A 26,964-nucleotide genomic window follows, 5' to 3' on the forward strand; every position below is an offset into this window, starting at 1 on the left:
TCAGTTGGGATCTTTGTAGGGCTCTGCCAGCCACATACACAGACAGCCCACAGGGGCAGGGGCTGATGCTTACAACAAACCATTTCCTAAATGTCTTTGTCCAGTCTGGGCCCTGTGAGGAGCAAATGTATGGGAGGGAGGGGGGGAGCCAGTGGCACCCACAGACAAGGCAGAAGCCAAAAGCTGAGGAAACCCATTGGGCCAACAAATAACTAACTAAAAGAAATAAAGCAATTAAAAAATATAGCAATATTCTTAAGCAAAAGCTGGCCCGAAATAATTTCTGGTTGTCACGGGGGAGAAGCAGCACAGCCTCCCGGGAGGATGGGGGCTGCACCACCAGGAAAGCGTCGCTCGCAGGAGAGCAGCGCCGGCCTGATAGCGGAGCCATCTGCCTCCTGCCTGGAGCCGAGCCTCTCAAGAAACGCTGCTATTCCTGGGCACTGCTTTTGAGGGCAGGTCGGGGCTCTGTGCAACTGAAAATAACTCCGTCAGTACCCAAAGTCCCGTCCCGCATCCCTGCACGGCCTGCAGCTGCTGCTCCAGCACCGTGCACCTGCAGGCTGGCAAATGCCCCCTTCACTTCTTCATCCTCCTCCTCCTCCTCCTGTGTTGGGAAGAGTCCTCCCGCGGCAGCTGGCTGCTCCCTGCACTCTGGCTAATTAAAATGAGATATGAAATGGCAGCCAGAGGAAATCCTCTTGGCTGATCCATCTCAGTAAGCACACCCAGGGCTGGGCGGCAGCGAGCTGCAGCCCAGCTTGCTATTAGCATCCTGCCCTGCCCCGAGAGGGTTTTGGATGTAATCCCAGCTATTTCTCTTTTTCCTGGACAGCGAGGCCTGACAGCAGCAAAGAGCTTAATGCATTTGCTCTGGGAGCATCAACAGATGATGCAGAGGTAGAAGGTGCGAGTCTCCTGAGCGGCACAGCTGCTCAAAAGGAGCTTCTAAGCTTGCCTGATGAATAAACTGGTCGGGAAATACAATAAGCCAGCCCCAGCCCTGTCCTCCTGCACATGTGAGTGATGCATCCCCAGCCCCTGTGCACAAAAAACCTGCATTTGTTATGGGACAGAGCTTTAAGCAATGCCAGGCCAGCATTCCTTTTGATCAATGCAAGAAACTTTTGATCCGAATGCAAGAAACTGTTTGATGCTAGAGTTATGAGCTCACAAACCTGCAGACGTGACACCTCTGCTCCATGGATGGTTTTGTTGATTAGAACCATTAGGGTAAGGGAAGAAAATAGCTCGCATGCTGTAAGCGATCTGCAAATGTGAGAAAAATTGCACTCATCTGAAACTAATTTTAAGCGAAATGGGATGCTCTACAAATTACGGGCAAAGGATTGCTAAAAAAAAAGGCACTGAGAAAGATGGGGAGGAGAGAAACACACAGACCAACAGCCTGCCCATGACGAAAGGTGGCTCCGAGACCACGGGCAGCTCAAACACACGAAGAAAATCACTTCTGAAAACCGATGCAAAATGAACGTTAAATAAATTTCAGGCTGCTTATGGCTTATTGAACACTGGGTTGGCAGGGCACCGACCTTACCAGCCCTGCGACAGCCAGCAGGGGGATGGCCAGAGGCCTTAGGGCTACGTACAACTTGAATGAAACGTGGGGATGGAGGCTGCTGAAAACCCTGATGTGAGGGGGAAAAAAATCATCCAGTGGGAGCCACAGGTCGTGGAAGCTTTCCTACAAGCCCGCTCTCCGTCTCCTGTTTATGAAGTTTTTCTCATCTCGGTTCTGATGGCTGCGGTATGTGATGTGCAAGCAAATTGGTACTTCAGGAACCAGCTCGGGCACTTGCTTCCCTTCAGCAAGAAGCCCCTTTTGTCTCAAGAAAACAACAGCTGGAGTATTCATACACCCCTTCAAGATACCAAAGCAAAAAATATTAATGGGCAAGGCTACGACGGCAAAGCAAACAGACTTTGACAGGCTTCAGGATTTTTTTTTTCCCTTTACATCATAAGCAACGTTTGAAAAGAAAACAAGACATAATGAAAATGAATTCACGGAAGTAACACTAGCCTGAAGGTCCAATGTTGTACCGCGGTGTTTTACTCATTTTTCAGCCCTCCTGCTTCTCATCTGATTTCTGTAGCAGTGTTTTTCGCTCCTCCTCACTAAAACTCGTGTTATTGTCCTGCCCTGAGATGCTCACCTACCAGTCCAGCACTCAGAAAGCAAGCCATTTATCCCATCATGCGAACATCCATCCAGACCCTGGCAGGACAGTAGGAGAAAGCACTTTTCCTGTTGCTTTAACGTTGGTTGTAAACCATGGAGTATGCCAACATCAATCAACAAAATATCTCCACACTTCGGCCCTTTTTTTTCCTCTTTCCCCCAAGTCCTACACCTCTGACCCAGAGCTTTCATTTGTCACCCAGCCCAGCTCAACTGCACCCACCTAGCAGCCCCTGCCTGACTCTTCCTCTTCTCCCAGCACCATTTCCAGCAAAATCTGTGCCCATAAAGCTTCCCTTTGGGACTTTGGGATCTCATACTTAGCAAAACATGCACCTATGAGCCGCTATTAACAGATTACACTGATCAAAACCAAAGAAGGATTTCCTTTGAGAGGATTTTTATCCGGACAACCTCTCTCACCCACTGCCTCTTCCAGACCAGCCCTTTCATTTCCCAAATAAATGTACATAGCTCACACAATGAAAACAGATATTAAATCACAATCAATTATTTTACCCACTTCAACCTCCCACCGACTACTCCAGCTTTTCCTTTTACTATCGGGGTGCAGTAAAATCAGATTTTAAGCACGGTGCTGATGCTGCCATCTCTGTCTCTTCAAGGAAATCTGCTGTTCATATGCTACTCAGCCAAAATGTGAAAAATAAAAAGCTACCCACGTACACATTTTATCACAGCAACAGATAAATCTATCACAACATCATCCCGATAGACAATAAAATGCAAAAAAGGACCGGGGAGGTTTACAGCAGTTTAATGAAAGCTCTCGTACCAAACCTCTAACTCAAACTTACAGACAGAGTTATTGGAAAAAAAAATAACTTACAGTGAAAAAGCTGATGAGAATTGCCCACCCAGCCACGGAATTAACCGCGGATTAACGCTGTGCTTAGATACTCACGACACGATAGAAACAAATTCAAATCACGACCGAGGTACACACGATTCGCTTCCATTCTGTTTTCAATTACACGTGTTCATCGCGTAATCTGACCCCTGGAAGTTCTCCGAAGAACAGTTTTCTTTGAACACTCACGGGAAATAAATACCATTGAAAGAACACACACGCACACACACAGAGTGCAATCAGATGGACGCTCAGGCACTGGTACAGCCTAGTCCTCTTGAGCCCTCTACAAAGTAGGTTTATAAACCACGGGTGGAGCGGAGAGCAGGGCAGAGCTGTCCAGGTAGAGCTCCAGGTTATGTACTACACAAGAGCACATCTGCAAAAGGTCCCAGGAGATTTTTGTTGAAGATGCAGCGTATCCACACCAGGTATATGGTGAAGGGCTTAATGTTTTCTGAGAAGGTGTGATTCTGATGGGACAATATATAAGGCATGTAAGTGTTTTCCCCTTGCTCTTGTATCCACACTTCGTATTTCACTTCTCTGACCTTCAGATACTTGAGGTTCCAGGGGATCTGCCAGGACACGGAAAGCTTGGCTTCACTCGTGCCCTGGACGGAGGCTTGACACTTGGCATCCCTCACCTTGCCGGGGTAGAGGCCCCCAGCCCACTTCTGCTTCTTGGGCCCGGGCTTAGACTTCACGGCCTGCCTGATGACCTGGAGGAGGGCAGGGATGTCCACCTTCGTGTCCTGGTAGGCACGGAACAGCCACTCGGGGTTGCGGCAGCAGAGGTGCCGCGGCACCTCGGTGCTCCTCATGATGCGCTCCTGCTCAGCTTTGTCCAGGTGAGCGATCCCCCCCTGGTCCCAAGGCCTGTCGGGGTAGGTGACGGTGTCTTCCCTGGCGGTGTTCTGCCAGGCGACGTACTGCAGGTCCATGCCGGGAAGGGTCGCCAGGGTTTTGTACGGGGTGTAGTGTTCGGGGTTGATAGCGTAAGGGAAGAGCTCCACCACCGTGGCCCCTCTGGGCAGGAAGAGCGAGGTGACGAGCTGGGCCCCGTGCATGCTGACCAGCATGGAGGCGTTGCTGATCAGCCGGACGATGTCAGAGAACGAATGCTCCTCCAGAGAGACGGTGATGGTTTTCATCTGAAACTCCTGGGCCAGCGCCAGGATTAGTTCCGCCTCGTTGAGGATCAGCCTGTTGATCGTTCGGCTGAACACCACGATGTACTCCTCGCCGGAGCTCTCCTCCAGGCTGACGTTCAGCTTCTGCATCAGGAATTTGGTGAACTGCCTGATCTCGTTGCCAGAAACCAAGATGTTGGCCTTCGGCCCCTGCGGCTGGACAAAGCCGTACTGGTACCAGGTGGTGATTTTGGACAGCCCCACGTAGGATTTGGTAAAGCAGAGGAGCCTGCCCAAGGTTTTCAGCTGCTCCCTGAGGAGCGGCTGCTTGTTACTCAGCAACTTGTAGAGGTCAAAGTGAGCGCCTTCGCTCCACCCTTCCATGAAGAAGAGCCGCGCCTCCGCGCCCAGGTCACTGAACTGCTGCATGGTGTAATAGATGGGGAGGAGGTCGTCGTGGAAGACGTGCATCAGGTTGTCGGGGTTGAACCTGTTGGCGATCAGCGCCACGTCGGGCACGAAGACCGGCTTCGGCATAAACTTCAGAGCGGCGGCGGGCAGCTCCACGAAGTTGAAGTACTGCGTGTTGTGGTCTTCCACCGAGGAGAGGTCGAGCAGAGCGGGCTGGAAGCGCCGGGAGCCCAGGTTGGGCAGCATGACCGAGGCATTGCTGTGGAAGTAGATGAACTCCTCAGCCTCGGTGGAGTAGCAGAGGGACTGGAAGCGGCAGAGGCGGTCGGTGTGCATCCTGCCCGTGCACACCATCCTGGTCCCGTCCTCCAGCAGCGCCTGGAGAGCCGCCTGGTAGTCGATCTGCACCTGAGAGAGCTCCTGGGACTGGCGCGTGAGGACCAGCTCCTCCTCGACCAGGAAGGCATGCTCTCGCAGCTTGATGTACTTCCAGAGCAGGGCAGCGAGGACAGACACGAGCAGGGCGTTAAACACCGCCGCTATGTTCATTCTGGAGCTGGCTCCTAGCAGGACGACAGGCGGGGAAGGCGACGGGGAGGGAGCACATCATCAGCACTCCTTGGCATGGTGGAGGCAAAGACCTGGGGGAAATAAAATAGGAAAGGAACCATTTAAGCATCAGGTTTACAGGCTTATCGTAATTCATATTTTATGGACTACGTGAGAGGGTTTAGGCTTTTTTCAGCGTTTTTTCCCCTTTTTTTTGCAGAGCAGTCCAGCAGCCAGAGGAAAGACAACCTCTGGGCCACTCACAGAGGACTTGGGCGAGCCAGCTCCTTTTCCTGGTCCTTGTGCCCAGCCACCTTTATCCAGCTCTGCCTCTCGCCTCAGCTGTAGCTAGCAGCAGGTAACAGCAGCACGAGGAGCACAGCCAAGGGCAGATTTTGATCCACGATTTGAAAGGTGAGCTGGTGAACATAATGCTTGGTGTTATTTTACTGGGGGTGGGGGGGACTTGCCGCTGTTCTCCTCCTGTCCAGAAACACTCCTGGCTTGTGTAAGAGCATCGATTGTATTTTCTGCTGCGAACTTCAGCTGAGGTATCGATTTGCCTACAGTATTCATGGGCTCCGATTTTCATTATGCATCAAGGCTCGCTGCTGGCCAGGCTGGAGATAAAACTGCAGCCACGACTCCTGGGGAGATGCAGGAAGAGATTTCTCATCGGGACGCCCCTGATTAGTCTGCTCCTAATTGCAGTTTTTAAACTCCGAGTAGCAATTTAAACTCCCTTTGATGCAAGTTGGGAGGGAGGGGAAAAAAGCAACGCACTCTGACATCCCGAGCAGTGGTCCTTTAGGATTTTAACCCAGAGATGCTTGCTCTTACATGCCAGGGAGAAGAGAAGGGGGAGAGGAAGGTAGATTTAGGACAAACGCCAACACTTCTCTACTGCCCAGTTCAGTGGGGTTCAAAGGGATCCCTCCAGCCTGCGGGATCTCTGTCTGAAGGGAGAGCTGGAAACACCCGGGAGACTGAATAACGCTGGAGAAGCGAGCGCTCGCTGCGAGCTGTGCAGGCTCGAGCGGTGGTCCCTGGGGAGCTGAGCAACAAATTCATTTCAATTTCGGAGCAGCTGTAACGACTCCAATGAAATAGAAATGAAGTCCACCTCCTCTGGCAAGTGGTCTGAAAAACTGCTTTGTTTAGCAACTCCCTAAAAGCAAGCAGCGAATTTAAGAGGTGCTATTTCAGCCATGGACAAGGAAGGGGAAGGGACACAGAGCGGTCATGTAGCCATCTAATTATCAGGGCAAGGTCAGCTCCCCCTAAACCATCCCCAAAAGACACTCATATATCCCATTTTTAATGCTTATCAATCTCTCCTGCCAAGCTGTAGCAATGAAGGCACGAAGGGTTAGCACAGACCCCTTCCCAAAGCTCAGCCTCAATTTCCTCCGCAGTGATTTAAACCTGATCTTGTCCTGGGTGCAAGTTGCAAGAAACAGCTACAAATGCACAGCTCAGCTTTTTAATAATAAAAAAAAAACCTCCTGCAAGGCCCTCCTCCACCTCCTCCCCGGCTGCAGCTCTTGCCATCACTTCAGCTAAGTGCAAGGAAGTGAATGAGCTTTGGCTGACCAAGTGCCGGGAATAAATATTGAAAGCCAGCAGCGCTGGAGGAATTCATCTCCGCTCCTGCTTCTCGTTGCTGATCCGCGGATCTTGGCTCACGCTGCTTCGCTGAGAGCTGCTTGTGATGGAAGGGAACGGGGGAAAACGGACAGGAACGGGCTGTCAGGGGCAGAAATGAAGAGAGCATTTCACAGGCTCTCGGGGAACGGTCTTGAATCTTTGTTTCCCCACATTTTTACCATCTGCTCTTTTTACCTGATGCCTGCAGCGAACACCTCGGGGAACTAAAACCTTGGGGAGTGGCAGAACAAGTAGGAGCACGCTGTCCCATCCGTCTGCTCTCAGATACCCAGGAGAGGCTGCAGCAAAGGGGCAGAGGAAAAATAATCAATCTCCGGGTCCCCTGGCTCCTCGGTGTCCCCAGGGTGAAATCAGGCAGTAAGTGCTGCCAGCAGCAGCAGTCCTGGGATGGGAAACGTGCCCAGGAGGCAGCAGGTAGCTCTGCAAGAGGTGAAAGCATTCAGCCCTCCACCTAAAGCGAGTTGCTTCACAGTAAGCTGCCCTCTGGACTTATCCCAGGCACACTTATTAGTTAGGTAAGGAATCAGGAGCAAAGCTACATTAATTTAACATTTGTTGACTCCCAGCAGCTTCTCCTGCTCGGCTGGCTTTCCGGTGGGGAAAAAGCAAGGAGTGCCAATGTGACATTTCACACTCCCCCTGCAAAACGTCTCCCGTTCCTTCTCCCATCCCTGCTGTAGCCGGGGACGTGGTGTATGTAATGCTTGCAGTCTTAAATACCTCCTTCATTCATGCCGAAAGCAGAAGTTGCTAGAAGGCAGCTCTCCTGATTGCGAGGAGGGGGAGTTGGGATCCAAGAACTGGCTTTTCTTCTCATCTCTGTCACAGCTTTCCTGCAGAACCACCAGCGAGTCAATCCCCACAGCCCGAAAGGCTGTTATCATCTCATTCACTGTATTTGTTTAATGAGATACATACATCTTTCACAGCACACATCGCGTTGCAGAAAGGCTGGTACGCTGAATGATTGATATCCTGGAACATTTCCTTTGTAAAAAGCAGCCAAGTGTAGAAAGGCTGACTTTTTTTTTAAAAAGAACAGGAAAAGAGCCGATTCTTGAAGGGAACAAATGCAGCAGTTAAAGCTACAAATAGCATTAATGAAGCCTGAGACAAAAAGAGGGTATGAAAAATAAGAATACCTTGACTCTGTACTCTCGAGTGGAATTTAAGATGAACTAGAACCAGAATAAATAAAACCAAAACATAACAGCAACTGAAAACAACTGTTTCACCAAAAACTTTAGCTGTCTACGGACAGCTGTAACCAAAATTAGGTTGAACTTCAGTTCTTCTGGTACAGAAGTGTATGGCAGGAATAGGAAGGAAAACTGTAAGCCCTCCACACAAGGAGACTGGGGCTCTGTGCCATGGTCCCTACTGCAAACATACCTTCAGTACGAGCAGGAGAATACTGGTGGCTACTGCACGCCTACCCGTGGTGCTTATGGATGGAAGGATTTACCTTTTTTACCATTTAATTTCATATTCAGTAAGAGCTGGAATAGGAAGAGACTCAGCCTGACTTTCAGGTTGATTAGAAGCCATGAATTTAACATTTGTTGACCCCGCTGTCTTGACCTACAAGAGGACAGGTAATAAAATGGTAATTCCAACAGCACGCAGCCAATACGTGTAAGTAAACCACAGAACTGAGCTAAAAGTAGGAAACGATGAAGAATACTTCTTGGGCTTTTAAGAACCACTTTTCTACACTCTCTTCTCCAGCCAGGAGAGTACTAAATCCCTTCCACAAGCAAAATGAACCCCAATCAAGAGAAAATTCCCCCAAGTCAGATGCATTTCTGATGAAGATAAACAAGGTTGAGGTGGGAGATGACAAACATGAGCTAAAAAAAAAAAAAAAAGTATTTATCTCAGTTCCCAAGTCTTCAAGTCTTTACTTTCATCCAACAACCCCAGACCTAAAGACGAAACCTGAAGGTACTCAAAATACCCATGGCCAGCCAGAGGGGGAAGCTTAGCAGACAGAGCTCATTTCAGCTGATCTCTGCACATCCGAGTACCCTACTGAAATCTCCTGGTTTATGTTGGTAACAGCACTGGCATATGAGTGAAAAAAATAAAGATATCCTTCTGTTTGGTCTCTTGCTTTCAGTCTGCAAGCACGATGTCTTTGTCAAAAAGAAAAAACATGTTGGAGAGCAGTAGTTTTACCTGAATCCAGTGGTCCACCGACAGCAAAGACTGAGTGGGGGCAGCTGAGGGTAAAATTTACCAATGCTGCAGAAGTGAATTTAAAAGAACACGAGGCAAAATCCTGGAAGTACTGAACCCGATGAGCCTTAGCCACTCCAGCCATGCCTTTGGGCTTTAGATGCAACTTGTTATTCCTCTGTATCCCTTCTTTCCTCCTCCTCTGAGGGGCAGAGTACTGGTGTTATTTGTATACTGGGACTGGTGCTTAGCAGCACGCGCAGCCTGAGCTCTCCCCGCGTCCCTCCAGCACGGTCCTGAGGCCACCCCTGGGTGCTACAAATTGTGAGCAGGGGCCAAAAAGACTGGGAGCACAGCCAAGCCAAGAAGAGCAGTGCAAATCTTGGTTACCACAGGCTCTACAGTATCATATCTTTAGGGGAGAGTGAAGAGAAATTAAAATAAATCCATCCCAAAGCAGCCACTGCCCAGCAAGAAACCTATTTCTGAAAACCCACAGGATTTAGCCCAGCCAGGAGCTGTTTTTCCTTGTGAGACTTTTGTTTAAAGCGACAGAGCAAGCCACCGGCCAGACAAAGAGGGGCCACAAAGACCTGGATTACAAAAGGAACTACTGACCTCCTCCTTCCCACGCAGCCACGGCCACCGAGGAAAGGTTTGGAGTGAAGCGTGCGAGGAGGCAGAGTGCAAGCACATGCTGGACCCCCCCAAAAAAGTACACTGCAGCCAGGAGAGCCGAGAGAGCTGAATTCAGAGCCACACAGCAAGCAGAGCACAGCTACAGCAGCACCCGGCGCAGAAAGACATCAATTCGGGGCGTTTTTAGCCCTGGAAGCAGTACCGCTGGCAGGTCAGTGTTTCAGCACATGCACGCATACCTGGTGTTGCTAAATAAAAGGAAAGGCTATCCGCTGCTGCCCCTCTTTCATGGGAGAAAGGACAAAAGAAGACACCTTAAAGCCACGTTTTGCATGGGAACGAGCACTCCCCACTCCTCTTCTTCCCCTGCTACCAGAAAGAAAGAAAGGAAAGAAAAAAAAAATCGCATCCACCAGCTCCCGGCACGGCAACCCGGGCACCATCTGCAGCCCCGGCTACCTTTCTCCCCCAGGTCTGAGCATGCTCCGAGTGTGCCGGCGGTGTCCTCTCGCTCCAGCTGGCTCACCCCAATTTGTTAGCCTCCCGGAGGTCAGCCTTGCATGCAGGATGATTTGCTGCAGTGCTCCTGCGAGTCCCCGAAGGGCGGCCGCGCTGGAACCGACAGCCCCGCAGAGCAGAGCCAAGCACGTCCCGGGAGGTGGACGGACAGCACACGGGTGTGGGGACATGAATTTCAGGAACACTGCTTTTAGGTATTATTAATGCCCCTTTTGGGGTATTATTAATGCTGGAGGACAAAACAATAGGAGAAAAATGCCCCTCGCTTGAGGATGCGAGAGCCATCCCGCATGCTTTCTAGCAATTCCCTTGGCACCGGGGAAGCAATTTCCTAGCTGTGATGGTCAGCAAATGGCTCAGTATTGAGCAGCGTCGCCAGTGCCCTCCTTCAGAGCTCGAGGGAAGCGTCATTTTGCAATGAAGTTATCCTTTACGGTGGAAACAGTAATTCCTGAACGCAAAGGCACTGAAATGAGCTGGGTTTTTAAGAGAGCATCTGCCTGCATCCACGCTGAAGGTCACTGAAGTGCCTGACACCAGCCTCAGCAGCACAGCTTGAACCCGTGGGGACCTGAGGTTTCCGAGCGCCAGTTAAAAGCCAAATACAGGAGAAAAATAAGCTGCAAGAAACAAAGAACCAACCCAAATGGCGTTCTGCAAAAATCGACAGAAGATTCTTCACAAAGCCAGACCTTCAGAAACGAGCCTGCCAGCACGACGAATAAACAGAACGGCCGCATCTACTAAACTAGGGCACCACGGAAATAAAACAGACGTTTTCTCATCTCCTGCTCGGGAGTGCCATTTTTACACCCCTGCCTTCCCCGCACAGAACAAGCAGAACGGTTCTGGCCAACCTGGAAACATAATAAACCGCTAGGATTACAAGGACAAGGTGCCATCAACTCCAATTATTCCAGGCCTGTGCCACCTCAAGGAGGCCTCTGAACTACAGCACGAACTATAATAACTAATTGTTAATTACTACAGCACTCTAAGTGTGGCAGTCCCAAGCTCTTTCCAAATAATCAGCACCCCCAGCCTGCTGCAAGTCAGCTCTGCGCCAAGGCAACCTACTCAAACCTCACCAAAGAGCTGGCTAAATATTTAATGCACCTCAAAAGTTGCAACCTCCGAAAAAAATAACAGCACCACACAAGAAAATGAGTTAACATTTTGGAACTCCTACGAAGCCATACAGAATGACCCAAACTTGTTAAGCCAGCCCAGAAGTCTGAACAGACCCCTCTGGGTGTAGGACTGACAAACAGCAGGTAAATTGGTACTTACTGAACCTTTGCCTTGCACATGGTGTGGTGCAGGGGTGCCTGCGTCACTCCGACTTATGACATTTATTATTTATGGGCCTAGACGCATGCTCTGGAAGAAATTGTTCTTCCTGCAGTGCTTTTCAACCAAAAGTACAGCTCAGTTTGAAAGCACAACAAAAATTAATGCCTGAGCTGGCAACAAAAGCCTTTGTATGAATAAACAGGCAAGGCAAGAAGCGTTGCATTTCTAGATACTGAGAAGATCAGGACGCCACGCTTGGAGGACAACATTTTGATTCTGCAGAAGGCAGAGCTAAAACTGATGTCAAAAGGACCAGGACTTCAGCCAGTCACTTAAAAACCCACTACAATACATTTTGACAAGGGGAAAGGTATTTTCTGAAGAGTAACTCAGTGTCCAAAGCCCACTTTGCTCAACTGCTTCAAACAAGACACATTCCCAGGCTTACAGGAGACCTAAAATGCAAATTTTACACCTTCACAAACTTCATACTGATGCAAGGATGATCAAACATTTCACACGTACACACTTAGGTTATACATCTCTACATCAGCCTGAAAACATCACAGATATTTATTCTTCTCCTCCATAGGCACGTGAATATTTTACATATATAATGCATGAACCTGTCAGGGAAAGGTACACCAGCTCGTGACTGCTTGAAATTAGACAATGCTGCTATGGTTTTGGGAAACTGAAGGGCCTCACCATGGTGTTCCCACTGCCTGTTCAATGTTTTTGCTCAGGCAGTGGTGAGACCATCTGCCCTCTCTCAGACTAGACTTCAATATTAGGCCTTTATCACTACAACATCACCTAAGAAACAGGCTTCCCAGTTTAAGGAAGTAAAGAGTGAAATTGGCAAAGAGATCAAAACCAAACAGCTCTTGAAAGGAAAAACATCTCTGAACGTGAACATCTTAGGTGGGAGGTTGGGGTATACAACAGGAGAGGAGTAACAGAGAACTAAAACTCGCCTTTTAGGCCAAGACCTGAGTTCTCAGGCACTTTGATGGATACGTAGGAGGAACACATTTAACATCCATGTGGAAGGATCTGAAGGACAGGGGTTAAGATCTCCAGGCATTTCAGTGCCTTGGCTGGGTTACGCACTCGTTTGTAGGTGGGCTGCCCTTGTCCCAGTGCCAACGAGCACATCTCTGCTCACCAGCAGGACGGCAGCAGGACCCTTCCCTGCAGCTGCCTTTGCCCTGAGCTTCTTCTGCCTGCTAAATTCACAGGCTTTGTGTGTTTCTAACAACCCTGGGGAACCAAAAGCCACAAAACAAAGGTATGGTGCTTCACAGAAAGAGCTCCAGAAGGAGGTCGGAGCTTGGATCCCTGCCGGAGCGCGTGCTTCAGTCAGCCAGGCCCTGACCAGTGCTGGGGGTGCCTCACACGGCAGGAACATAGCTCAGAGCCAAGGCAATGAAGAATCTAAATCAAATCAGGGGAAATTGAAAGATTTACTGCCATTTTGAGTCCCCCAATGGCAAAGAGATCATTTTATGTCCACACACCCTCTTCAGGCCCACCTGCACAGCACAGCCTGCTGTTTTAACGAGAAGCTGCCAGCAGGTAACCCAACCCCGTTTGTATGATTGCAGTGTCACATTAACAGCTGGCAGGAGCACAGCACCACTGGATATCCCCCCCTTCAGCGTAGCCATTTCGGCTGGTGCTCTGGGAGCATAAAACATGCCCGTCCTGGGCTGGCACCACATCCTGGAGGCGCCGATATTCACAAGACGACTCCGAACAGCGTGCGAGATCTCATCCATCACCTCAAGCACCTTGGAGCAGAAAGAGGGAGTTATCTGACAGCACAGGCCACAGGCCTGAAAAATAGCTTCTGGCCACTCTAAAGGCTTCCCCCAAATTGTTTTTTGATTAGTACTTAAATACCCAGCTCTGATTGTCCCCGTGGAAAAGGCCAATCCTTACCTCGTCTCTCATCTGCTTGCAGTACCATCAGAGGGCCCAGCCGAGCAGCAGCTACTCATGGCTGTGGGCCAGGCACTTACTGCTTCAAACGCTGCTCTGAGGGCTGGCTACTGCTGCTACTGACAAGAGGGAGAGAGGAAAGCAACGTGAATCATCTTTCTCAGCTTCGATGTGAGCCGCCGCACGCAACCGGGGAAGTGTGATGAATACATCGAGCAGCTTGCAGCAAACCATTCCGGGTCCGCCAGGTGCCACACGCAGCAATTCACAGTTCAGTAGCTGGCAGGAACTTCTTCGTGCCCTCGGCAGCCAGAAAATTCATGGAAGGACTGTTGAATCTCGGCTGATTTATCAAGGGCGCAGGAGCAAGAGGAAGAAGTTCAAGCCTGATTTTTCGGCTTGTTTGTTTAAGACTTCCTGATCCGTTTACTTGAAAGGTGGTTAATTTTCGCCCCGTAAATCCCACCAGCAAATCAATTTGTCATTCCCCTGCAGCCCTCCTTCCCACCCCACCTCTGTGAACGTTACGGCAGCCACATAAATAGCTGGGATGATATTTAATACAAACAAGAGGGGGAAAAGTTTCTGAGATAAAGCAGAAAGCATCTGTTGGGAGGGAAACCTTCATTGATGGGACAATCCTTACCCTGCCCTGCTGCAGCAGCTTGTTTCTGCTCCCTTCCCTTCCATTGGCAAGGTCTGCTGCATCTGCTGAGCCAAAGACGTGCATTTGGGAATGAGAATCCCTTAAAATAATAATTGGAGGGTAACCTGACTGACTCAGAGAAGGGCAGTATAAGCTTAATAAACCAACTGCTGTTTAACACAGCTGCATTTAGAAGCACCTGTTGCTGACGTACAGCTCTGGACCCACGTGAATACATTTGTGAAGCCAAGCAGAGCAGTCTTTCAGCTCCTCTGCACTGTGTTTCAAGACATCAAGGGCACTGCAAGCAGCATCCTACATCAGGACGTGCTTCCCCACCTCTAGACTTCTGCGAGCATTGCTGCTGACGCGGCCGTTCCCTGCAGAAGCTGTCAAGCCCTTCCAAAAGCCCTGCAGCAGTACCCCCAGCACAGAGAGGGTAAATATATATACAAAGCACCCAAGTCAGAGGCTGAGCACTGAGTAGAAAACAGCCATTTCAGTGACTGACTCAGTTCTACACAAAATAACCAGTTTCTTTACTGTCAAGGAGGCAAAACACACTAAAATCAAACCCTTCTTCTCCAACTGATTTGAATGCATTCGATGCTTAAAGACAAGCATGCATTGAAGAGCCCTAGGCTGCAACAGGACAAAGATATGCACATAAATTAAGCAAGGACTAACAGCGCTTTTTGAATAATGATGTGACTTTATGACCTCTGTGCTAAATATGTATAAATGTATACACACACCCATATGTATATGGATATAATATGCAAGTATGAATAGTAGAAAGTTCATAGAAAAGTTTACAATTCATATACAGAGTATATATTGCTCTGAAGTTCATGCCTGCATTAAAAAATGATTAATACTCAGCTTTATAAATTTAAAGAAATTTATTTTGATAAGCTGTTAGCTTCCCAGCTTACGTTTTATACCCGTGGCACAACTGTAACCCAGTGAGAAGCCAAGAAGCAGTGAAGCTGTATATAAGCATGTGTGAAGCTGTCCCAAATAACCTCACAGGAGGAAGGGGAGAGCAACTCGAGTCTTCATTTTCTATTAACTCTCAGGTCTCTGCATGAACATGAGCAATAACTGAAGTATTAAAGAACTAAGAGCCAGAAGCAAGGAACAGGGGTATGAACAAATCATTAAAAAGTGGTTAAGTACCAAGGGCCCTAACTTAGCTATGGGCAGTAAAAATATACACACAAGAAACCACCTCACGTCTCCTCAAAATGAATCTTGTCGTATACTTTTAGTGCTGAGTAAGTGCCTGCCTCAGCGAGACACCAGTGTCTCTGTTCGAAGGGACAGTATTTCATCTGTGCTCGGAGGCCTGACAACCTATTTACCCAGGTGCTTCTCTCCCTCTTCCTAAAAGAGGAAATTACACAGCAAATTAACTTCTGGGCACCTTTTTTTATTTTACAGCCCTCCTCGTCTCCCCTCCCTTCACTCCTCCCAACCACTGGAATGATGAAGAAAATTGTCTGAAGTGGTCTTCTGAACAGCCAGCAGCTGAAAAAGGTGCTCCTGGATCCAGCTGTGCAGAGAAGTCCAGCTGCCAAGGGCTCTCCAAAGCTCTGTTTCAATTCTATACGGCAGAGTCAAGCGCGAGGGGGAGAGGAGGACGCTCGCATGGGTGTTTTGAAGGGAGAAGTCAAAATATTTGAGGATGGAAAAAGGGAAATGTCAACAGGTTCAGGTGTAAAAATTGTGCAGCATGGATTGTTGCAGGTATGACAAAGCAAGCTTTGCTGTGGGAGACAGTCAAATGGCAGTGAAAGCTGCAGGCGAGATGGGAAAAGTTGGAGAAATGCTTCAGCTGTTAGTGGAAAGCTTGAAGAGCTGAAGGGGCAAATTACTGAGCTCCCCATTTACACAGCATTTCTAAGGAAAACCTCAAAGTTAAGCCCAGTCAATTGTACTTAAACTGAGGTGTGTTTCTCTCACCAACATAAATACAACAAGCAAATAAAAAGAGAACGTAGAAGACATGAGACTAGAATAAAGGGAAGAAAGAAAAGAAATGGAGAAGAGAGCAAAAGGAGACCCACTTGACAAAGGATGTACACCTGAAAAACATGCAGCCTTCAAGGACTGCTACAGAGAAAAAATACAAGAGTGGGAGATTATCTTTTTGATCTATATTTATCAGTAAAACACCAAGGGATTTCCAGTCATGACCCGAGGACCACAGAAAGCAAAGAAAATCGCTTAAAACACGGGAGATGGATATGAGAATTGCAGTGCCAGCTGCAATGTTGCAGGACCAGTCAGAGGTAATTCAGGGAAAATAAATGATGCTATAAAATCAGCGCATCAGAAGTCAGCTCCCATCTCTCTTCTGGAGTCTCAAGGACACAAGAGGGATGACATCTACCTCAGTACCCCAAAAATAAATAAATCGGCAATAAAAACATTTCCATTTGTACCCACAAATGATGTCTCCCCTCCCACTTAGAATCAAGCTCAAACCAAGCAGGAAGGGGACAGGCAGCTTCACTCCGACAGGAGCACGCAGGCAGCATCCAGAGCAGCGAACACGCTGCTTCCTTCCTCGGGAAGGGAACACGCCGTGGAATTCAAAACAGCAAGAAACATGTTATGAAAATGAACGAGGGTGGAGAAGAGAAACCTCCAGTCTCTTCCAATGTTTCAGCCCCAGAGCGCTGAGCCAGCCTACCACTGCCAGGGCGCTCTGCTTGTGGTTAGCAGGCATGGGTAGGGCATGAAAAATGAGAAGGGGAAGTGCCCGGGTGCACTGCAGGGTAGCAAACACCAAACCACGAGGGGCTCATCCTCATCAGTCCAGGCTGCGGAGTCCAGGTCAGCGACGCCCAGGAGAAATACCTGCACTGCTCCAGGCTGCTCCTCCGGATGGCTGCATGAAGGCTCCTTGCCTTTTCCTCCTTCAATCCGCTAAAACAAATTACTGAGGGCTTTTTAGCCAGGGCTTTGCCCACCCCACACCGCGTGGTGCCAGGTGGATGTACCCCCATGGGAAGCAATGCTCGTGCTGAGATTTCAGCTTGCGCTTCGCTCCCCTGAAAGTGCCGGATCAGCACCTTCAATCACGCGTCCTCGTGGGCCAGGGATTTGCATTCTTCTGCATCTGTGAATTTCCCAGAGCATTTAATTTGTCATCCTGCCGGTGTTAAAGGAGGGCAACGCCGTGCTTGTTTCTCTTGCACCCGCTGCACTGCAGAAAACAACAAAGCAGGTTTCTCGACAGCAAGGTGAAGGACAGTGGTATCCCTTTTCGCCCTCTGATAATTTATCTGCAGAGTACCACCACCAGGCTTGAATGAGAAAAATGGAAAAAGACTCAAAGGGAGAAGAAGAAAATGTTGGAGAAAGGGATATTTTACTCGCAGCAACAGGAAAAAAAATATCCATCACAGATCACATTAAAAGAACATTTATATTAAATGTGATCTCAGAAGAACTGACAAGGATAAATCCGTGTGCAGTTCCTTGTATTTCAGCCTAAATATGGAAAACACACATTATGCTGAGTTCACAGAGGGCTTGGTTTTATCAGCACTATTTATACACACGTTCCTGGTTCATTTTAGACGTGGTTTATACCGTACACAAGCTATAAAAATGAAATGCATGGCCGTGCAGTTACGTACCAAAGAAACAAGATTAAACCAACAGACTTGAGCGCTACCTGATTTTAAAAGACAACAGATCCTTATTTATTTATTTTTTTTACACATTTTTCTAAATTATGTATGGGCCGTGTATCCCTCCAGACAAACGAACACTGATAAATGACGTTCTGTCTCTAGCCAGGCACTTCAAGCAATCTCCACCCTCCCACCTCCCCGTCGCATGAAATAAAGATGAAGCACAGCAGAGCGTCAATCACGCCCCAGCTCCATCCAGCACCTGCCTCTACCTGAACCAACACAACAGATGTGTCAAGATTTCCATCAGGCTCCGCTATCAGCTGTCCAAATTTCTGCTGCGAGGGACTCCGGCGCTGCCGGAGAGGTTGCTGCCTACCACATGCCCCACACACACATTTAGCGTGACGCCAGCCTGCATCCAGCTCTTCCCGCAGGTTTCCCCTGGTGGAGCTGCTCTCCTTCCAGATAAGTTTTATCTTTCTGCCTGGACGAGTGATTTGGGCTGTGTCTGCGGGCTGAGGCACGTTTAACAGGCGGCACAGCGCGCTCCACGACCCGGCTGCTCCCCAGCCACGCGCCTGCAGGAGCACTGCCCTCCGCAGCACGAAGCCCGCTGCGTGTGCCTGAGCACACACATCCCATTTCTGACCTTGCTTCATTACCCTTTCCCCAGCGAGCTCACCCAGAGTTAATTTAATGTGTTTAAGGACTGACGACCAGCCTCAGCTCCCCGCAGTGCTGCCAAACGTGTTGCAAGCAGAGAGTTTGGCTTTATTCCACCTATGGGGTTTCTGCCGGAGCCCACTTACCTTACCCGGCACTCAAAGTACGCAGTCAGATATCACAGCAAGACACAGGGGTTGTTCTTCCCTATATTCACACCCTAGAGTTGCTTATTGCTTTGGCACACGTCGTCTGTCTGCAAAGGTTAGTACCAATGTGCCAAAAGTCCTAGTTAGTTTACTACAGGATGATTAGGATGTAGAATCACAAAATCAGGGAATATCCCAAGCTGGAAGGATCATCGAGTCCAGCTCCTGGCTCCGCACAGGACCACCCAAAAAATCAAACCGTATTTCTGACAGCACTGAATTGAACTCCAATTTAGGGTATCAGGGCTCTGATAAAAACTGAAGCATTAAAAAAAAGAGGGACTGGGGAAGTACTGAAGAGTAACAGAAGGAAAGGCAGCAATTTAAATAAGTGTGAGGGTGCCTACAGATGGAGAGTTAAGGTCACATGAAAATTGAGAAACCCAGCGAAAAAAGATCGATGACAAAACTAGGAGTGGCCTACAAACCTCCCACGTGTAATTACAGCACCCTAGGTCCACTTAAATGCACTTGGGTTCAGGTTCATTCATTCCCCTTCCTTTGTTTAAAAAAAGCCAACCACAGGCACCACAAATGAAACGCCACCGATCAAAAGCAACCAAGGCTGCGTTTTTAGGGTTAACTCCGCCCCTCTCCTCTTCCTCTCGGCTTCCAGCTTCCCATCTCAGGGCTGTCAGCAGTTGTCAGCACATCATACGAGCACACGATATCACTTGAGAGGCAATACATCAGAATACCTAGATGTGACAGCAGCGAGTTCCGCCAGATGGTCTTGGGTCACATCCACTGATTAAAAAAAAATAATAATAAAATAAAAAAGGAGAAAAACACACACAGAAGAAAACAACGCCCTCCCCAACAGAACTTCTGAAGCAAAAAAAATAAATTTGGTGTATGTACCATTTCCCCTTTTGTCCTATCCACGCCGGCAGAAGAGATGCACAAGAGCTCCACCTCTTGTCCTCACCAGCTTCTCCTGTCACCGACACCAACCCGAGTATTTCATCCTCCTTCCCTAAGGAGAAGGCATCTAAATAAAGCTGTCACCCCATGAAAAGGCAGAATGTACCAGTAACAATGGTGCCTTCTACCTGAGAAATCTCTTAGCGTTTTGGGCACCAGGTCCTGCTCCAGCATCCTCACTGTCTCTACCTACCCCAAACCCAAGCTCTTCATCCTGGATCACTTCCAACCCCACCATCTCCCACCCTACCCAGCTCCTGGTTGCTCTAGCAGGAAGCTCAGACTCTTCCAACTCATGGAGCCTACAAACCCAAAAATCAGTTTCCAACAAGAAACTAGACTGATCATTCAACAAAGGATAACATTCGGGTAACACGTTTTTAATGGGATGCCCTTTGGCACCCAGAAGTTCTTGCACAAACCCTAAAGATTTTTCAAAACATCAAATTTCCACGGACAGCAAACACCACCAACCTGCTCTTCTAATTGTTTTCAACAGAAATACTGCAAAGCTGTAGGCATAAGGATAATACCTATTTAATAGAACTGGTAAAATGTCACCTTCTATTTTGATTTTTTAATTATCGCATTAGCAAAACAAAAATACTGCAAATCAAAGTCCAACAATCAGCTGTTTATTTATTTATAGCCATATCTGTAGCGCTCATCACCATGGTAACCAGGAACCCTTTTTTTTCCCTTCCTTGTTCAGAAGAAAAGTTGTAATTTGGAAATGTGATCCTCTGATGGCACAGAACCGAGGCCCTATGCTATGGACACTTAGGCAGGTGCTTAAAGTACACAGCCAGACCTAAGTCAAAGGCAGGGGGGTAGAGGAACAGAGATACAAAAAAAGGAAAAAAGGAAAGGAATGAGAAGCCAGTTAAAGATGGAAAGAGTAAAAGGCTTGCCTATGAAAATTCACAGGATACCTAGTCCTACAGCAAGTCGTGACCTCCCCGGTGCTTTTTCCTGCAATAACACGTGACTGGTTCATGGAGCACAGTTCAATTAATCAAAAGCGATCAGCAAGTTCCCAATTTATGCCGAAGACACTGGTGAATACTCTCGAGCAATGATTTCTAAGAGGAGAGCAGCTTACAAATGAGGCTGCAGAGGGCTGCTGCTCTTTTGAGAGCGGAGAAGTCAGGAGCCTCACTTTGCTGCTCACTTCTAATTCCTCAGCAATTAGCCATTATCAAATTCCTCCAGAATTAATAGAGCCTTTCAAATGCCATCTGCTTACGAAATATCAAAGAAATGAGTAAATTAGAATATTGCTATTCCATACACCATTATAAAATGAGTTACTAGATACATCATGCAATTGCAGTTTCTCCCTGATACTCCTGGTGTGCACAAGCACACAACTTCTCCTCAGACCCTCAGAAATGATTGAAATTGTCTTTATATTATTTGTCTGGTTGCTTCCCAGCACCTTATGAAAATATTAGAGATCATGCACACACACACACACAGAGTAGTATTTCAGATCCTTTGAAAGCTAATGAACTTCTAATGGGAATTATACAAAAATAAAAAAGAGGAGATTTTTAACCTGTTGTCATTTTGTTATATAAGAGAAATTGTCATCAAGATTTCCCCAAGACACAGGTATCAGAAGAACTGCCTTCAGCTCTGCATGTAGTTTGGTCCTGTCTCTTTGTAAACTGACACTGTCCAAGGCAGTAAAATAAGGAGCGTTTGGCTGCTCCTAACCAAACACATAAATCTTTCCGCAAGACTGGTGGTTATTTTATAGTCTTTTAAGCCATTTTCTATATGGGGCAGAAGCCGAGTGTATGACAGGAGGAAAAGTGACAAGTCCCTCCTCTGGGAAAGCACCAGCAGGCATTGTTACCAGAGCAGACCAGCTCTTTTAGAGTGGCCCGATGAAGCTATTTTTAAGAACACCTCACAACATCACAGAGGAGAATCTGATCTCCGCAAAGGTGAGCTGTGCGGCTCAGTACCCCTGGGAGGCAGCTAATGAAACCGAAGCTCGTCAGACACAGGCTGCCTCCAGTAATTGGCTTTGAAAACCTGCAGCTTAAATTCCGCCACGCTGAGCTCAGTGCCCAGCTCGCAGCTAGCTCCAGAGCCCAGGGCTGCGTAGCAGGACCGAGTGTGAGCAGCTGCCCTCCTCCTCCTGCTGCACAGCCAGGCCCAGCCTTCACGTTTGGAGGGCAGAGAAAGAAACCTGCTTTCTTCTAGCACCTTGCACCTACCAGTTCTCTGCCAGGACGGGAGAGGCAGCTGCAGGGCAGTGTTGGAGCCGGTGGTGCGCTGACACAGGAGGGAGCACGTCCTGCCACAACCAGCGAAGGTCTAAAAGGAGAAAGAGGAGAGTCCCATGTCACACGTTCACCTAACAAAGCTAGCCCTAGCATGCAAAGTCCCTGATGCACACCCGCTGGCTTCCCCTGAGAGGTGGCTAGCAAAACAGGGGGAGCATCACCCATTTCCACCAAAACCTTTCCTAGCCCCAAAATCTTTCCTATGGACCCACCAACCCATTCTGCTCACCACCCTGAACCACAACTCTGCTGTGATGCCAGATGACAACCCAAGAAATGAATGTCCCACGTGGGGGGAGGCAAAATTTTGTCTGTGCAGCCCGGAACCTGTGACCGGGTGTGAGCTGCTCTCCTCTCCGGCACCTTCTTTTCACGATTCCTCCTGCCTCCCACTGCTTCCTAGAAAAAGCTGCTGCTTCGCGGCCCAGATAGGCTCTGGTTGGAGAAGACGTTTTTAAAAAAAAGAGCAGGTCTTCTGCTGAGAGAAGCCGTCTGTGGCTCTGTTTATATGAATTAAATGATCACAAAATTGGAGGGGTTGGAAGGGACCTCCAGACATCATCAGGTCCAACCCCCCCGAAATGATAGATTTGCTCGTGGAGGATCTCTAATGCATGTTTTAAAACCCCTCTTGAAGACCTGTTTTAAAACACCTCTCAGAGCCCTCGTCCTTTTAGCGCAGGTCAGCTCTAAATTAAACCCTGCTAAAAACTTTGAGGAACTGGAATTGCACCACGGGGGCTGCGGGCACAGGGAAGCGCTTAAACCAACAGCACTTGGGAAAAAAAAATAAATAAATAAAATAAAAAAGACTTTATAGCAATGGGAACGACGATGCCAATGTGTCATGGTACTGAATGAGGGGACGGAGGCGGATCCCACAGCACCCACCGGGGCCAAACTGAGAGGCACCGACGAGCTCCCAAACCCAAGCCGGGCACCCGGGGTGTGTTCCCCTGGCTTCCCGGGACCCCTCACCCAGCAGCCCGAGGTTTCTCCCTCTCGAGGCTCCACGTCTGACCCAGCCCTGCCCGGATCCCCCCCTTCGTGCCGTGCCGTGCCGTGCCCTGCTCACCTGTTTTTTGGGGCTGCCACCGAGCCGAGCCGAGCCGTGCCGAGCCGCCCCGACCGCCCCCTCCGGCGGTGGCGGTGGCCCTGGAGATGGCGGCGCATGCCCGCGGCCCGAAGGGCGTTGTGGGGCTTGTAGTGCGCCGGCGCCTCACAGGGCAGGCCCCACTGCACCTTCCTCGTGTGTTTTATTGTGTGTTTTTTTCTTCTTTTGGCAGCTTTCTGGGGTTTGTGTGGCGCTGCGGGGCTGTTGTGGGTGTTCCTTTCCACAGCAGGTGCCCCCCCTCCTCTGCGTTTCTCGGCTCTTCTCCGTGCTAAAGCACAGGGCTGCCCTCTTTACTAAGCATAGCCAGCTTCAAATCTCCCAAAAACCTGATCAGTAACAGGTATCTTTACTACAGCAGGGTTCCTTTCCACCGTGGAAAGTGACAGCAGGTCCCACGGCGAGTTTCAGTGAGGTCAGGACTCGCCACTGCAATTCGGAGCTTGCCACAGCTTGAGCAACCAGCTGGGAGCACGCAGAGACCAGACTCAGCCGAGCACACATATATTTATGCATTCAGCACCTGTACAAGACCCTGCTCCTCCCAAAACCAGAGGGACTTTTGTCTTTCTCCACACCGAGGCTTTTTATTTGTCATGGGAGCTTCCCATTTCCACCCCCCCACACACCGTCCTCCAAGTGGAAGAGAAGGGCAATGAATGCCTTGGTAGCATCCCTCACGTTAGCGAGCGTTTGTGTGCATAATTAAATCCTCCCAGAGTGGCTGGACTGCTAACCGTGCTCAGGAAATAAAGTAAAACTCAGCCGTCAAAATGTTTGCCCCTGAAAAGCAGAGAGTCATTTGGGGAAAATCAAATTTAATAGCTCAGCACTCCTTCTGCCGGTCTCCTTTCCTGTCTTGCAAATTTTTGTAGCTAACGATCCGAATAACTACCTGGTGTTATAGGAGAGATACGTGAGAACGAAGGGTTTTCAGAAATGCTCATTGCTGCACTAAATATGACTTCATTAAAGTCTATATGAATTTTAGCATTGACCTCCCATGGACTGATAAGGCAAGCATCAGGCTTTTGAGATTCATTTTCCCGAATTTGTTCAGGAACTATTACGCTAATGAAATCTATTGCAAGAGATCCCATCTACTGAGTTTCTCATTAGCTTCGTGAGTTATACTCCAGTCTTGAAGGGACTTCAGAGTGCTAGATCTACATCCTTACAACTAAGCAATGGTGCAAAGGAATAATAATCATCATAATCATTTTCATTAACATTTGCTGGAATAAAACCTAACTATTTATTTCAACAATGTTTACAGTTCTCTATTAATTTCCCCAAAGCATTGTGAGTAGGAGACTCATCTGGAAAATAAGATTTCACAAATACCTGTTTGCATATTCACGGAAATGTCATCTGCAGTGCTACTTCTCGTCCTCGTTATGGAGTATTTAATGAACCAGTCAAAAAGCCAGACATTGCAGTAATTTGAATTAAGTGGCCAGTCACGTACTACAGACAATGAATGGCCAAGTTACAGACATAATCACTCAAAAATAAAAATAAAAAATCCAACCATAGGCTGAAACATGTTTGTGTGAAATATTCATAGGATTGTAGTGATTTACTGCCATGTCTGTTTTGGAATAATTTGCAGTAGGAAAAGAGTATAATCTGATAAACTTTTCATGCAAAATAGTTTGTTGGTTATTCCTGGAATATCAAGCTTGTAGACTGATCTGATACGATGTTTAAGCCTGTCACCTGTAAGGGGGAGGGAAGTGTTTTCCCAAACGTAAGGTTTTACAGGGGATACCTAGTGAAAGCAGCATGAGTATGCTGGTAGAGGAGACAGTCACATAGGTGCCTGGTGCCAGCTCTGGTTGCCTGAGATGTGTGTGCCAGGCTGGTAGATGTGGCATGGACCTGCAGGACATTGTCACTCATTGTAATGACAGCCAGAGGCCTGGCTTGAGGTCGAGAGCCAGCACAGTACCACTACACAGCCCAAATCACCCCAAAAGCACTGCTCAAGGAATGAAGCAGCCTTCAGAGACATGGGCAGAGGATGGATCCACAACTAGGAGCTAGAATCGTTGAGTTGCCTTTTACAGCCCAATAGACCGAGCAGTAGCTCCAACCTAAAGCAAACTTTGACATGTTCCCATTTCATTCTTCACCTTTTGTGCTCCCTTTGTACGTGTAACCTCTTCTAATGAGAAAATAATAGAAGGCCTGATCCCAGAAGTTGCCCCCATCCAGCAGAGCCACTGATGTGATTTTTTTGTTGTTGAAAGCCGTAAGTGCCCTCTGCTTGCTTCCTGAGGTGCAGCCCATTATCTGGACAGAGCTGACCTGTGCTGGGAACGGGGCCCGGTGCCTGGATGTGGAGAACAGACATATCAGCGGCTCGAAGATTCAGATGGACGGCTGCCAGATGGTGGAGAGGAAGGGAAGGCTGCTTTTAGTTATTTTTACAGAGCCGTTGCGTGTTGAGGTTTCAGAGAGAACCCAGCCAGGCTGCATGCCATCCCTGAAGACCCTTGCTGCAAGGAGGCAGCGCTGCAGTGCTCTGGCTGAGGAGACAGCCCTGCTGCCCCAGCTGCTTGCAGTCCCCTGTGGCAGAAGGACCACGCTGCAAAGCAGCCTCAGCTACCTGCAACAGCATGGAGAGGGATTCAGTGAGCTGTAAATTCCTCTTGGAGGAGGAAAAAATTATATTCATTCACATTTTCTCTCCGGAAAAGTTCATGCAGGTCCAACTCGCTGCTAGTTTTCACCATTTCTGTGTGTGCTGCACAAACATTCGGTGGGCACTTGTGCTGTTAACCCTTATAAACCAAGACAGAGAGCACCATTCACACAAGTTGTTGCCAAGCCACCCAGATTTTTTAAATGTCAGCTTTGGAAATTATTAGCTGGGGGGGCTCACGTGAAGCCAAGGGATGCGGCAGCTTGTGTGCAGGGTAGTCATAGCTCAGCAGAGCCAGCCAGTAGGTAAAACTCAAACAATTTTGGATCAGCACCAATGATTCAAGTCTTGTAAGAGGTATTAAGCGACATCCATGGACTGTGCTGCTGCCTGATCATCCTGCCAAAGAGCACTGTTTCAGCCAAAAACGTCAACGAAAGCATTTGGGACTAAAGGATCCGCACATTTGCTCGGCATCCTCAAAATGCAGACAGGAGAGAGAGCAGAACTAAGGATTTTGAAAGCGCTACATGCCTCAAACCTCTCTTGCAAATTCATGTAATTCACTAAAGAAATGATACATATTAATATCATTCTGCCTCAGGTATATGAATCTGTTTGGATGGGCTAGATGCTTTGTTCCCTCCAAAGAGCAAGACTCATTAAACTGTCTCTCATTTGGCAAATCCAAGCAGCGACTCCACTCTTTGGAGTCCCTGACAGGCAGTAATAGTTGTAGCGTGATGAGTGCCTACCCTCGGTATCAATTTTCACGTGCTGATACCAAGCACATGCAAGAGGGGAAAGAAAAATGAAATAAATCTGCTGTGGCTGCTGAGCGTGAGGCAGTGAAGTGGCTGGTGGGCATGCTGGGGAAGGCACTGGCTGCCCCAAAATAGAGGGTCAGTTAAGGTTATCCAGTAATTTAGTTAGAGAATAGAAAGAAGAGCTACCAGGCTTGTTTTCTGCCCCGAGTGATCAGGTCCCACTGACCAGAGAAGTGAGCAGCATGCGGCATCTGCACTGCTGAAGGGAGAGAAGCTCTTCCCTAGCTCATCATGGAGTGGCGACAACTTCTGATTATTTTTGGACTTCTCATCTTTTTTAGAGGGGATAGAGAACAGTTAAATAAGCAAACACTTTATTTATTTAGCTATTCATTGAGAAACTTGAGAAATAAGGGATTTTCCCTGTTAACGGGGTTGTATTTGGACTTTACATAGGTGGTGCTCTTAAAGAAAGGAAAAGGCTTTTACTGACTTAATGCCGTGACACAGAGAAGGAATAGGTAGTTACCAGTGACAATGAATAAAAAAGACAGGAAAATGGAGAAATTCAGTGACAGTCAGCATCGATGAATGTGCCAAAAGCTTGTGAAAGCTCCCTTTGTATGATAAAGTGACTGTCAC

The 26,964-nt window shown here is 48.3% G+C and overlaps 1 protein-coding gene across 15 annotated transcripts; it reads right to left on the bottom strand.

Moving 5' to 3' along the window:
- Positions 1–2,965: 2,965 nt before the first annotated feature.
- POMGNT2 (protein O-linked mannose N-acetylglucosaminyltransferase 2 (beta 1,4-)) lies at positions 2,966–23,393 on the bottom strand. 15 transcript variants are annotated; one of them, XM_038174987.2, is made up of 7 exons: positions 22,873–23,030; positions 21,729–21,828; positions 9,892–10,021; positions 7,556–7,668; positions 7,010–7,113; positions 5,432–6,913; positions 2,966–5,259 (listed from the first exon to the last, which is right to left on the bottom strand). In XM_038174987.2, the coding sequence occupies exon 7, from the start codon at positions 5,165–5,167 to the stop codon at positions 3,431–3,433; it is 1,737 nt and encodes a 578-aa protein (XP_038030915.2). In that variant the 5' UTR covers positions 5,168–5,259; positions 5,432–6,913; positions 7,010–7,113; positions 7,556–7,668; positions 9,892–10,021; positions 21,729–21,828; positions 22,873–23,030; the 3' UTR covers positions 2,966–3,430. The 15 variants fall into 15 exon arrangements, 10 of the variants coding, with proteins under 10 accessions (XP_038030915.2, XP_038030917.2, XP_027306923.3 ...); XM_038174989.2 differs by lacking the exon at positions 9,892–10,021; XM_027451122.3 differs by lacking the exon at positions 5,432–6,913.
- Positions 23,394–26,964: the final 3,571 nt, after the last annotated feature.

Source organism: Anas platyrhynchos, chromosome 2 (genome assembly GCF_047663525.1).
Source record: "Anas platyrhynchos isolate ZD024472 breed Pekin duck chromosome 2, IASCAAS_PekinDuck_T2T, whole genome shotgun sequence".
Lineage (NCBI taxonomy): Eukaryota > Metazoa > Chordata > Aves > Anseriformes > Anatidae > Anas > Anas platyrhynchos.

Excerpts from the sequence above, each read along its gene's own strand:
- POMGNT2 (XM_027451116.3), bottom strand. The coding sequence starts at position 5,167 with ATGAACATAGCGGCGGTGTTTAACGCCCTGCTCGTGTCTGTCCTCGCT.